At 42.1% G+C, this 12,892-nt stretch overlaps 1 protein-coding gene across 2 annotated transcripts; it reads right to left on the reverse strand.

Annotated features, from left to right (window-relative positions):
* Positions 1–455: 455 nt before the first annotated feature.
* Positions 456–12,493, reverse strand: ndufv1 (NADH:ubiquinone oxidoreductase core subunit V1). 2 transcript variants are annotated; one of them, XM_023976294.2, is made up of 11 exons: positions 12,402–12,493; positions 11,422–11,540; positions 11,227–11,309; positions 10,843–11,013; positions 10,430–10,613; positions 9,587–9,776; positions 9,163–9,375; positions 8,606–8,772; positions 8,270–8,351; positions 7,985–8,130; positions 456–710 (listed from the first exon to the last, which is right to left on the reverse strand). In XM_023976294.2, the coding sequence occupies exons 2-11, from the start codon at positions 11,530–11,532 to the stop codon at positions 633–635; spliced, it is 1,425 nt and encodes a 474-aa protein (XP_023832062.1). In that variant the 5' UTR covers positions 11,533–11,540; positions 12,402–12,493; the 3' UTR covers positions 456–632. The 2 variants fall into 2 exon arrangements, with proteins under 2 accessions (XP_023832062.1, XP_023832063.1); XM_023976295.2 differs by lacking the exon at positions 12,402–12,493 and adding an exon at positions 11,797–11,833.
* Positions 12,494–12,892: the final 399 nt, after the last annotated feature.

Genomic DNA, 12,892 nt, shown 5'->3' on the forward strand with positions numbered 1-12,892 from the left:
ATAGCTAAACTCATGCTATTTTACACATTTGCCATGAGGCTGAGAGAACATGTTGCATTTTTAAAACACATTTTCTGTAAAAAAATAAAATAATTATATATAGGCTTATGAAACATTTATATACTATCTGAAGAGCCCAATCAAAAATTATATAAATAAAATTGTTTTTGTGGGGGGGGGGGGGGGGGGGGGCTTGTCCTAATTCAGTCAGATCACATGCCAGACTGTTCTTGGTCTATTTCACTCTGACATGGTGGACTGGATTCATCTATTTCTGCTGTGAGAAATTTAAAATGACCTCATAAAGCAATTGCAGGATACTGATATTCATACAGTAGTTCATTTGTATTATGAACAGCTGCAATTGCATGTACCATGTTCCACAACAATGTTCCTTCTGTTAAACGACAGGAGAGACAAACACTGATTCATCAAAATGAAGAAACAAATAGCAATTCCATGATTGAATTTTGTAAGTCTTAAATGAACAATACATATACTGTATACAGCACAACTGTTAAATTGTTTAACTATTTAGTTACATACAGCTTTATTGGTGACTTCAGACAAAGGCAAAAAAAAAATGCATTCTTATTTAAATAATTTGTGAATGAAGGGTACGAAGGAGTGATTTAAGCTCTGGCTTGGTCCTTCTGCTGGAACTCTGCAATTCGAGTCTCCATGATAGGCCTGAAGTGTCTGATTAATCCCTATAGAGAGAAAGAAGAGTAGGAGAGAGTGAGTTAAGAAAAGGGAAAGTCAGCTGACTACACTATTTCCAAATCAAATACAGTCTGTTTAAATAGCAGTCTCTATGGACAGATGCAGGCACAGTCCATAGAAACCTGTATTACTTACCACCAATACACACTAATGGCTCACTCTATAGGACTGACCCGAACCATACTGTGCTGGCTTGGATATTTTCACTATGAGGGATTATTGTGTAACCAGGCCAGCCCAGTATAGCTTAGCTTGTCACTTGAATGTGAATCAGGCATAACAAGTTGAGCCTCAGTGAGTGTATGCACAGTGCATTCGGAAATGATTCAGACCCCTTGACTTTTTACACATTGTTACGTTACAGCCTTATTCGAAAAATGATTAAATTAAAAAACCATGAGGTCGAAGAAATTGTACGTAGAGCTCCGAGACACGATTGTGTCGAGGCACATATCTGGGGAAGGGTACCAAAACATTTCTGCAGCATTGAAGGTCCCCAAAAGTAGAGTGATCTCCATCATTCTTAAATGGAAGACGTTTGGAACAACCAAACTCTTCCTAGTGCTGGCCACCGTGCCAAACAGAGCAAAAGGTGGAGAAGGGCCTTGGTCAGGGTGGTGACCAAGAAACCGATGGTCACGCTGACAGAGCTCCAGTGTTCCTCTGTGGAGATGGGAGAAACTTTCAGAAGTACAACCATCTCTGCAGCACTCCACTAAATCAGGCCTAATGGTAAAGTGGCCAGACAGAAGCCACTCGTCAGTAAAAGGCACATGACATCCCGCTTGGAGTTTGCCAAAAGGCACCTAAAGGCCTCTCAGACTATGAGTAACAAGATTCTCTGGTCTGATGAAACCAAGATTGAACTCTTTGGTCTGAATGCCAAGCGTCACATCTGGAGGAAACCTGGCACCATCCCTACTAGAGGTCGACCGATTATGATTTTTCAACGCCGATACCGATAATTGGAAGGACAAAAAAGCGCATACCGATTAAATCGGCCGATTTATTTATTTATTTATATATATTTATATATATATATATATATATATATATATATATATAAAAAAATGTTTTATTTATATATATATCTCATACACACACATTTTTGTAATAATGACAATTGCAAACAATACTGAATGAAACAATGAACACTTATTTTAACTTAATATAATACATAAATACACCACCACACACACACACACACACAGCTCTGAAGTGACAATGATACTGAAGAGTCTGCTTAGGAGACAAATACTCTCAACTGTTTGAATAAAAATAGAGAAAAAAAATAGAGTTTAAGTTACCTGTGATGAATGTTGAAAACAAAAACTGTCATTTCTATATGCAGGAAATCCTATTTTAATAATGGGCATGGTAAGAATTGACGACCAGAGTGCGAGTCATAATTCCCAATGACACCTTCTAGCAAAATCTGAAAAGCGGTTCCTTCATTTATTCTATAGGATATTTTTTAGATTTACTTAAAATAAGGTCTGTGTTTCGTGTAGGCTTACACCACCTTGCCAATTTTATAACTGTGTAGATATCCATAGGACAAGGTAACTCTGATCAATATTGGCTAAATATAAGCGAAGATAAAAAAAAATTGTAGAGTGGATTTATGAAAATATATTATTAGTAGATTTGGATAGAAAACACTCTGAAGTTTCTAAAACTGTTTGAATGATGTCTGTTAGTATAATAGAACTCATATGGGAAATCTGAGGTTGATCGATTTTCAACTCAGCTCCTATTGAAGATACAGTGGGATATTGGTAATGTTGCACTTCCTAAGGCTTCCACTAGATGTCAACAGTCTTTAGAACCTTGTCTGATGCTTCTACTGTGAAGTGGGGGCGAATGAGAGGGGAATGAGTCAGAGGTCTGCCAGCAGCCATGAGCTGACCATGCGCGTTCACATGAGAGTTCGCTCCCGTTCCATTTGCTTTTCTGAAGACAAAGGAATTCTCCGGTTGGAACATAATTCTTCAATAATGTTGAAAACATCCTAAAGATTGATTCAATACTTCGTTTGTCATGTTTTTACGGACTGTAATATAACTTTTTTTACTTTCCGTCCGTACTTTCCGCTGGACTTGCCCGCGCGTCGTGAGTTTGGAAAGTGTACTGAACGCTGGAAAGTGTACTGAACGCTAGAACAACAAGGAAGAATTTGGACATAAATGATGGACATTATCAAACAAAACAAACATTTATTGTTGAACTGGGATTCCTGGGAGTGCATTCTGATGAAGATCATCAAAGGTAAGTGAATGTTTATAATGTTATTTCTGACATGTTGACTGCACAATATGGCGGATATATTTGTGTCTTGATTGGGACCTGAGCGCCGACTCAGATTATTGCATGGTTTGCTTTATCCGTTAAGCTTTTTTGAAATCTGACACAGCGGTTGCATTAAGGAGAAGTGCATCTAAAATGCCATGCATAACAGTTGTATCTTTTAGCAATGTTTATTATGAGTATTCCTGTAAATTGATGTGGCTCTCTGCAAAATCAAAGGATGTTTTGGAACTTCTGAACGTAAGGCGCCAATGTAAACTCAGATTTTTGCATTTAAATATGAACTTTACCGAACAAAACATACATGTATTGTGTAACATGAAGTCCTAGGATTGTCATCTGATGAAGATCAGCAAAGGTTAGTGATTAATTTTCTCTATTTCTGCTTTTTGACTCCTCTCTTTGGCTGGAAAAATGGCTGTGTTATTCTGTGAATAGGCACTCACCTAACATAATCGTTTGGTATGCTTTCGTCGTAAAGCCTTTTTGAAATCGGACACTGTGGCTGGATTTACAACAAGTGTATCTTTAAAATGGTGTAAAATACATGAATGTTTGAGGAATTTTAATTATGGGATTTCTGTTGTTTTGAATTTGGCACCCTGCAGTTTCACTGGCTGTTGAAGAGGTGGAACGCTACCATCTCATGTACCCTAGAGAGGTTAATCTGCCATTCCGATTAATCGGTCGACCTCTAGTCTGGGCTATGTGCTTAGGGTCGTTGTCCTGTTGGAAGGTGAACCTTTGCCCCAGTCTGAGGTCCTGTTTTCGTCAAGTATGTCTCTGTACTTTACTCCGTTCATCTTTCCGTCCAACCTGACTAGTCTCCCAGTCCCTGCCGTTGAAAAACATCCCCATAGCATGATGCTGCCACCACCATACTTCACTGTAGGGATTGTTATGAAAACTTGAAATCGGCCCCGATTAAAATCGGCCATTCCGATTAATCGTGGCCGATTTCAAGTTTTCATAACAATCGGAAATCGGTATTTTTGGGCGCCGATTTGCCGTTTTTATTTAATTTTTTTATTTATTTTTTATAAATACACCTTTATTTAATCTTTATTTAACTAGGCAAGTCAGTTAAGAACACATTCTTATTTTCAATGACGGCCTAGGAACGTTCTGCCTCGACAGATTTTTAAGAACACATTCTTATTTTCAATGACGGCCTAGAAACGGTGGGTTAACTGCCTTGTTCAGGGGCAGAACGACAGATTTTTACCTTGTCAGCTCGGGGATTCATTTTTGCAACCTTCCGGTTACTAGTCCAACGCTCTAACCACTTGCCTTACATTGCACTCAACGAGGAGCCTGCATGGCAGGCTGACTACCTGTTACGCGAGGGCAGCAAGAAGCCAAGGTAAGTTGCTAACTAGCATTAAACTTATCTTATAAAAAACAATCAATCTTAACATAATCACTAGTTAACTACACATGGTTGATGATATTACTAGTTTATCTAGCGTGTCCTGCGTTGCATATAATCGATGTGGTGCCTGTTCATTTCTCATCGAATCACAGCCTACTTCGATAAACGGGTGATGAATTAACAAGCGCATTTGCGAAAAAAGCACTGTCGTTGCACCAATGTACCCAACCATAAACATCAATGCCTTTCTTTAAAATCAATACACAAGTATATATTTTGAAACCTGCATATTTAGTTATATATAGATATATACACTGCTCAAAAAAATAAAGGGAACACTTAAACAACACAATGTAACTCCAAGTCAATCACACTTCTGTGAAATCAAACTGTCCACTTAGGAAGCAACACTGATTGACAATAAATTTCACATGCTGTTGTGCAAATGGAATAGACAAAAGGTGGAAATTATAGGCAATTAGCAAGACACCCCCAATAAAGGAGTGGTTCTGCAGGTGGTGACCACAGACCACTCAGTTCCTATGCTTCCTGGCTGATGTTTTGGTCACTTTTGAATGCTGGCGGTGCTTTCACTCTAGTGGTAGCATGAGACGGAGTCAACAACCCACACAAGTGGCTCAGGTAGTGCAGCTCATCCAGGATGGCACATCAATGCGAGCTGTGGCAAGAAGGTTTGCTGTGTCTGTAGCGTAGTGTCCAGAGCATGGAGGCGCTACCAGGAGACAGGCCAGTACATCAGGAGACGTGGAGGAGGCCAACAACCCAGCAGCAGGACCGCTACCTCCGCCTTTGTGCAAGGAGGATTAGAGGAGCACTGTCAGAGCCCTGCAAAATGACCTCCAGCAGGCCACAAATGTGCATGTGTCTGCTCAAACGGTCAGAAACAGACTCCATGAGGGTGTGGTATGAGGGCCCGATGTCCACAGGTGGGGGTTGTGCTTACAGCCCAACACTGTGCAGGACGTTTGGCATTTGCCAGAGAACACCAAGATTGGCAAATTCGCCACTGGGCCCTGTGCTCTTCACAGATGAAAGCAGGTTCACACGCACGTGACAGACGACGCCGTGGAGAACGTTCTGCTGCCTGCAACATCCTCCAGCATGACCGGTTTGGCGGTGGGTCAGTCATGGTGTGGGGTGGCATTTCTTTGGGGGACCGCACAGCCCTCCATGTGCTCGCCAGAGGTAGCCTGACTGCCATTAGATACCGAGATGAGATCCTCAGACCCCTTGTGAGACCATATGCTGGTGCGGTTGGCCCTGGGTTCTTTCTAATGCAAGACAATGCTAGACCTCATGTGGCTGGAGTGTGTCAGCAGTTCCTGCAAGAGGAAGGCATTGATGCTATGGACTGGCCCGCCCGTTCCCAGACCTGAATCCAATTAAGCACATCTGGGACATCATGTCTCGTCCATCCACCAACGCCACGTTGCACCACAGACTGTCCAGGAGTTGGCGGATGCTTAGTCCAGGTCTGGGAGGAGATCCCTCAGGAGACCATCCGCCACCTCATCAGGAGCATGCCCAGGCATTGTAGGGAGGTCATACAGGCACGTGGAGGCCACACACACTACTGAGCCTCATTTTGACTTGTTTTAAGGACATTACATCAAAGTTGGATCAGCCTGTAGTGTGGTTTTCCACTTTAATTTTGAGTGTGACTCCAAATCCAGACCTCCATGGGTTGATAAATTTGATTTCCATTGATAATTTTTGTGTGATTTTGTAGTCAGCACATTCAACTATGTAAAGAAAAAAGTATTTAAGAAGAATATTTCATTCAGATCTAGGATGTGTTATTTTAGTGTTCCTTTTATTTTTTTGAGCAGTGTATATATATTTTTTTAAATATTGCCTGCTAACATGAATTTCTTATAACTAGGGAAATTGTGTCACTTCTCTTGCGTTCCGTGCAAGCAGTCAGGGTATATGCAGCAGTTTGGGCCGCCTGGCTCATTGCGAACTGTGTGAAGTCCATTTATTCCTAACAAAGGCCGTAATTAATTTGCCAGAATTGTACATAATTATGACATAACATTGAAGGTTGTGCAATGTAACAGCAATATTTAGACTTAGGGATGCCACCCGTTAGATAAAATACGGAACGGTTCCGTATTTCACTGAAAGAATAAACGTTTTGTTTTCGAAATGATAGTTTCCGGATTCTACCATATTAATGACCAAAGGCTCGTATTTCTGTGTGTTATTATGTTATAATTAAGTCTATGAGTTGATATTTGATAGTGCAGTCTGACTGAACGATGGTAGGCAGCAGCATGCTCGTAAGCATTCATTCAAACAGCACTTTCGTGCGTTTGCCAGCAGCTCTTCGCAATTCTTCAAGCATTGCGCTGTTTATGACTTCAAGCCTATCAACTCCCGAGATTAGGCTGGTGTAACCGATGTGAAATGGCTAACTAGTTAGCGGGGTGCGCGCTAATAGCGTTTCAAACATCACTCGCTCTGAGACTTGGAGTGGTTGTTCCCCTTCCGCTGCATGGGTAACGCTGCTTCGAGGGTGGCTGTTGCGATGTATTCCTGGTTCGAGCCCAGGTAGGAGCGAGGAGAGGGACGGAAGCTATACTGTTACACTGGCAATACTAAAGTGCCTATAAGAACATCCAATAGTCAAAGGTATATGAAATACAAATCGTATATAGAGAAATAGTCCTATAATAACTACAACCTAAAACTTCTTACCTGAGAATATTAAAGACTCATGTTAAACGGAACCACCAGCTTTCATATGTTCTCATGTTCTGAGCAAGGAACTTAAACTAACGTTTAAGTGCTTTTTTACATGGCACATATTGCACTTTTACTTTCTTCTCCAACACTTTGTTTTTGCATTATTTAAACCAAATTGAACATGTTTCATTATTTATTTGAGGCTAAATTGATATTATTGATGTATAATATTAAGTTAAAATAAGTGTTCATTCAGTATTGTTGTAATTGTCATTATTACAAATAAATAAATTGAAATTATATATATATATTTTTTTAAAGGCCGATTAATCGGTATCGGCTTTTTTGGTCCTCCAACAATCGGTATCGGTGTTGAAAAATCATAATCGGTCAACCTCTAACCCAGACAACGCAGGAGTGGCTTCGGGACAAGTCTCTGAATGTCCTTGAGTGGCACAGCCAGAGCCCGGACTTGAACCCGATCAAACATCTCTGGAGAGACCTGAAAATAGCTGTGCAGCAATGCTCCCCATCCAACCTGACAGAGCTTGAGAGGATCTGCAGAGATTAGGAGAAACTCCCCAAATACAGGTGTGCCAAGCTTGTAGTGTCATACCCAAGAAGACTTGAGTCTGTAATCGCTGCCAAAGGTGCTTCAACAAAGTACTGAGTAAAGGGTCTGAATACTTATGTAAATGTAATTTCATTTTTTATTTTATTATTATACATTCGCAAAAATTTCAAAACCTGTTATTGCTTTCATTATGGGGTATTGTGTGTAGATTGAGGGGGGGAAACCATTTAATTTATTTTAGAATAAGGCGTCTGAATATTTTATGAATGCACTTTGTATACAGTATCTCCTGTATTTACCTGTACGGGCCACGCGGCTCCATCACCCAGGGCACAGATGGTGTGCCCCTCAATCTGCTTGCTGATTTCCCAGATCATGTCGATCTCAGCCGCCCGCGCATCACCCTTCACAAAGCGCCACATCATCTTGTTCATCCAGTCCACTCCTTCACAGAGGACAAGAGAGATGGAGAGAATAAGTAAGATAAATATGGGAATAGGGTAGAAAGAGAGAGACAAACAGACTTGTAGCAGTCTTTAAAAGGCACAACGTTTGGATCAAAATAGTTAAGTAGCCTTCCTTACCCTCCCTGCAGGGGGTGCACTGGCCACAGCTCTCGTGTTTGTAGAACTCAATCAAGCGGGCGATGGCTCTGATGACGTCAGTCTGCAATGAGAGTACATCTCTCAACAACATATCTCAATGTGTCCGATCAAATTTCAATTATCCTAGATGTAAGAACCACTTTCTCATCAGTGTTATACTGTTACTTATACATACAGGGCCGGTTTCCCAGACACAGATTAACCCTAGACCTGTCCAAAATATCATTTTCAATGGAGATTTTCTATTGAAAGTGTTTCTTATTCCAGGACTAGGCTTGAACACTGTCTGGGAAACCAGTGTGGATGAGAGTTTACAGATTTGTCCATGACGATGAGAGCGGCAGTGCCGAGGCCAGTCTGAGCCTGGACCAGGCCGTCAAAGTCCATCAGCACGGTGTCACACACTGAACGGGGGATGAGGGGTGTGGAAGAGCCTCCAGGGATCACACACAACAGATTGTCCCAGCCACCGCGCACACCACCTGGGAGAGAGAGAGAGAGAGAGAGAGAGAGAGAGAGAGAGAGAGAGATTCACTTTGGTCAGTTGAATTGAGGCTGCACATGTGTGTGTTAATGAGCAAGTACAATATATATATATACTATACCTTAATACTGAGAAAGGTTTGTTGTGGCATTAGTGTTTCCTAGGAAACCTGATTCAGGGCTTTGATACAAAAGCACCTGATAATCTTAAAATCCTCTGGATTGCTTTATTACTAATTTAAGACAACATACAGTACATATATTGGATATCTTTGAACTGACATGTTTGCTAACTGTAGCAACAATGGTGAGTGAGGTGGTTATTATACATTGGGAAGAGAGATGCAGCTCAGTTTTAAATGCTCACGTGGTGTACGGTAAGGACGTACCTGCGTGTCTCTCGATGAGGTCCTTGAGAGGAACAGACATCTCCTCCTCCACTGTGCAGGGGGTGTTGACATGACCTGAGATGTTGAAGAGCTTTGTGCCTGAATTCCTCTCTCTGCCAAAGCCTAGGAACCACGTGCCGCCACGGCGACAAATAGTGGGCGCCACAGCTACCGTTTCCACGTTGGCGACAGTTGTTGGGCAACCAAACACACCTTGGAGGGAACAAAATGGTCAACCAGTTTAGAACTAAACTTTTAGAAGAAAAGTTAAAGGATATTTGGATGTTACTGGTATTGATGTAGAAGGTGTTCTGTTGAACCTGTAAATTGACCTATTATCATCATCAAAAACATATCATTGCCATGCTATGATTAGTTCCATATTCTGGTGGACTCCATCTTCCTCTCCACCTCAGAAACTCACCAACGTCAGCAGGGAATGGGGGCTTCAGGCGGGGCTTCCCCTGCTTGCCCTCAAGGGACTCGATGAGTGCCGTCTCCTCTCCACAGATGTAGGCACCAGCCCCACGCATCACAAACACGTCAAAGTCGTAGCCAGAGCCGCAGGAGTTCTTCCCAATCAGACCAGCTGCATAGGCCTCGTTGATGGCCACCTGAGGTCAAAACCGGCATCAAATCAAAATGTATTCTTACATCAGCTGATATCTCAAAGTGCTGTACAGAAACCCAGCCTAAAACTCCAAACCGCAAGCAATGCAGGTGTAGAAGCACGGTGGCTAGGAAAAACTCCCTAGAAAGTCCAGAACCTAGGAAGAAACCTAGAGAGGAACCAGGCTATGAGGGGTGGCCAGTCCTCTTCTGGCTGTGCCGGGTCAAGATGGCCAAGATCAAAGAAGACGTCAACGAAAGTCATTCAAAATCAATTACCTTATAAAAGGAACCATATATGTGTTGAACGTACTAGGAACATTGGACAAGGTGAAAAAGTGTGCCACATCTAAGAAGAGTCCTACAATGAGTAGGACTCTTAACTGTCTAGAGATCAACCTCTAAACCACAGGTGTCAAACTCATTACACGGGGGGGCGAGTGTCTGCGGGTTTTCGCTCCTCCCTTGTACTTGATTGATGAATTAACATCACTAATTAGTTAGGAACTCCCCACACCTGGTTGTCTAGGGCTTTATTGAAAGGAAAAACCAAAAACCTGCAGACACTAGGCCCTCCGTGGAATGAGTTTGACACCCCTGCTCTAAACCATTGTAGTTATGAACTTGTTTTCCCTTTTCATGCAGTCCACGCTCTCACCTGCAGGTTGGAGGACTCATTGTAGAACTCTCCCCTGATGTAAATATAGGCAGCGCGGGCTCCCATGGCCCTCCCGGCCACCAGGCAGCCCTCCACCAGCTTGTGGGGGTCGTTACGCATGATCTCCCTGTCCTTACAGGTGCCAGGCTCTCCTTCATCAGCATTCACCACCAGGTACTTTGGTCTAAGGATCAGATGAAGGGGGGATAGGAGTTTTAGATTCCTTTCTCAGGTCAAAGTTGGCACAGTGTCAAATGGGGGTTTAGGGTAAAGTTGCCCCTGGATTCTGATTTTGGGCAAGCTTAGCATTCACCCCACTAATGGTTAAGGTTAGTATTGGGGAGGGAAAGCTGATCCTAGATCAGTACCTAGGGGAAACGTCACAACGGAGCATCACAGGCAGTACCACTGACCTGCCATCACTGGGCTTGTTCATGAAGCCCCACTTCATGCCGGTGGGGAACCCTGCTCCACCTCTCCCCCGCAGCCCTGAAACTTTGATCTCGTTGAGGATCCAGTCCACTCCCTTCAGCAGGATCTCCTTGGTCTTGTACCAGTCACCACGACTTTGAGCTCCCTTTAGCCTGGAACGACATAGGGAGAGAGTAATAATATGACACCTAATTCCAAAGAATACTATTACATTAGCATATTACTGTATGATTAAGTTATATGCATGGAATTTTATATAATTGTACCGATGAAGAATGCTGGTCCAAGCTCTCATACCCCAAAGGCCAGCAATTCTGACATTGTGTAGAGTGTTATTGTGTATAGAGAACAGTTTGTAACGGCACCTCCAGTCATGTCGGCCATACAGGTTGGTGAAAATTCTATCCTGGTCAGCCAGGGGTCCAAATGTTGTCTTCTTTGGTGGTGCCTAAAGAGATTGCAAAACGTTAGGCCTAATAGTCTAAATACAATACAGAATATTTGCTACCAATAGTCTGGAACTGTCAAGTTTGCACTTTACACAGCTTGTGGAAGGATACCTCAGCAGTTGTGCTGTTGAATCGTGTGATGGAAGTCACTCTGCCTTGACAGACAGCAACTGGTCCCCGAGCCGCAGCACAGACCAAAGCCAACCGGGACAAGGACAGCATCCTGATAACTGTTTGCGGGACAGGATGCAGCCAAGTGCACAAGTTGATAGTTCAAATCATTTCAAATGTAGCCACAATACAATTAAATACATTGGTCAACATCCAGGGCAGGCTTCAGTTCCATCCCCATTACAAAACCTCAAGCAACAACATTACAAAACCCAATGGCAATGTGACACGACCCAAATACAACACAAAAACATTAGGCGCAGTTACATGAATGGCATCAACGTCCATCATAAAATCCATGCCAAGGAAGCGTACCTATTTCTTATGTGTCAGGCGACTTTTTCCGTCGCCACTGAACAAAGAATACTGTTGTCATTGTCAACTCAATACTTTAACCAACTTATCTAGCTAATCAGAGGTGTTAGTTAGATAAGGATGCATAGCACTGAAATTGTAACATTTCAAGGGCCTAATGTTCAAAGGTGTATAAAGTGTTAGTTAGATAAGGATTCATAGCACTGAAATTGTAACATTTCAAGGGCCTAATGTTCAAAAGGTGTATAAAGTGTTAGTTAGATAAGGATGCATAGCACTGAAATTGTAACCTTTCACGGGCCTAATGTTCAAAGGTGTATAAGGAGAAATCGTCAAATATCTAGCTAAAAGCCAAACACATTTCCCCTGGCACAGAACTAGCAGGACCTGCAAACGTCCCACCGTGACCTCCACTTTGTGATAGCTAACGTTACAGTAGCTAGCTAGCATGCTAAACAGGCTACGACAATCAACTTCTGATGCATAAAACTGCTCCAAGTCTCATAATAATCGTATTATTTTTGTTACGTCTTGCATGATATATTAATGTAGCTATGAAAATAACAAAATTACAAATGTTTTTCCTGCTAACGTGGTCTTCGTACCTTGGTGTTGTGTCCCGAACCTGTGTTACAAAATGACGTTCTTCTTCGTCTTCTATGAGGTTTCTATGAGGCATCCAATTTATTGCATTACCGCCACCTACTAGACTGGAGTACAACTCCCGTACACTTCGCTTGATAGATAAAATGTAACAAATAAATACCCTACCCTCTAACACTACGCTCACTGATTTCAAAATTATATATAAAATAAAATTAACACCACCCTACTCCACTAATTAAATGCATTTATTCCTACCTCATCATCCTGAATTTGAATTGAATTTGTTTTAAATTTAACCAGGCAAGTCGGTTAAGAACAAATTATTTTTTACAAATACAGCCTAGGAACAGTGGGTTAACTGCCTTGTTCAGGTGTAGAACACCAGATTTTTACCTTGTCGGCTCTGGGATTCAATCTAGCAACTTTTCAGTTACTGGCCCAACACTCTAACCACTAGGCTACCTGCCGCCCCAAGGCAAGGATGGGACAT

Source organism: Salvelinus sp. IW2-2015, linkage group LG31, assembly GCF_002910315.2.
Source record: "Salvelinus sp. IW2-2015 linkage group LG31, ASM291031v2, whole genome shotgun sequence".
Taxonomy (NCBI): Eukaryota; Metazoa; Chordata; class Actinopteri; order Salmoniformes; family Salmonidae; genus Salvelinus; species Salvelinus sp. IW2-2015.

What these genes read in the sequence shown, in the direction of transcription:
- ndufv1 (XM_023976294.2), bottom strand. Translation starts at nt 11,532, where the DNA reads ATGCTGTCCTTGTCCCGGTTGGCTTTGGTCTGTGCTGCGGCTCGGGGA. An exon ending in ATGAGTCCTCCAACCTGCAG is followed by an intron (nt 9,777 to 10,429) that starts GTGAGAGCGTGG and finishes TTTTGACCTCAG; the next exon opens with GTGGCCATCAACGAGGCCTA. An exon ending in GTGCACCCCCTGCAGGGAGG is followed by an intron (nt 8,131 to 8,269) that starts GTAAGGAAGGCT and finishes TCCTCTGTGAAG; the next exon opens with GAGTGGACTGGATGAACAAG.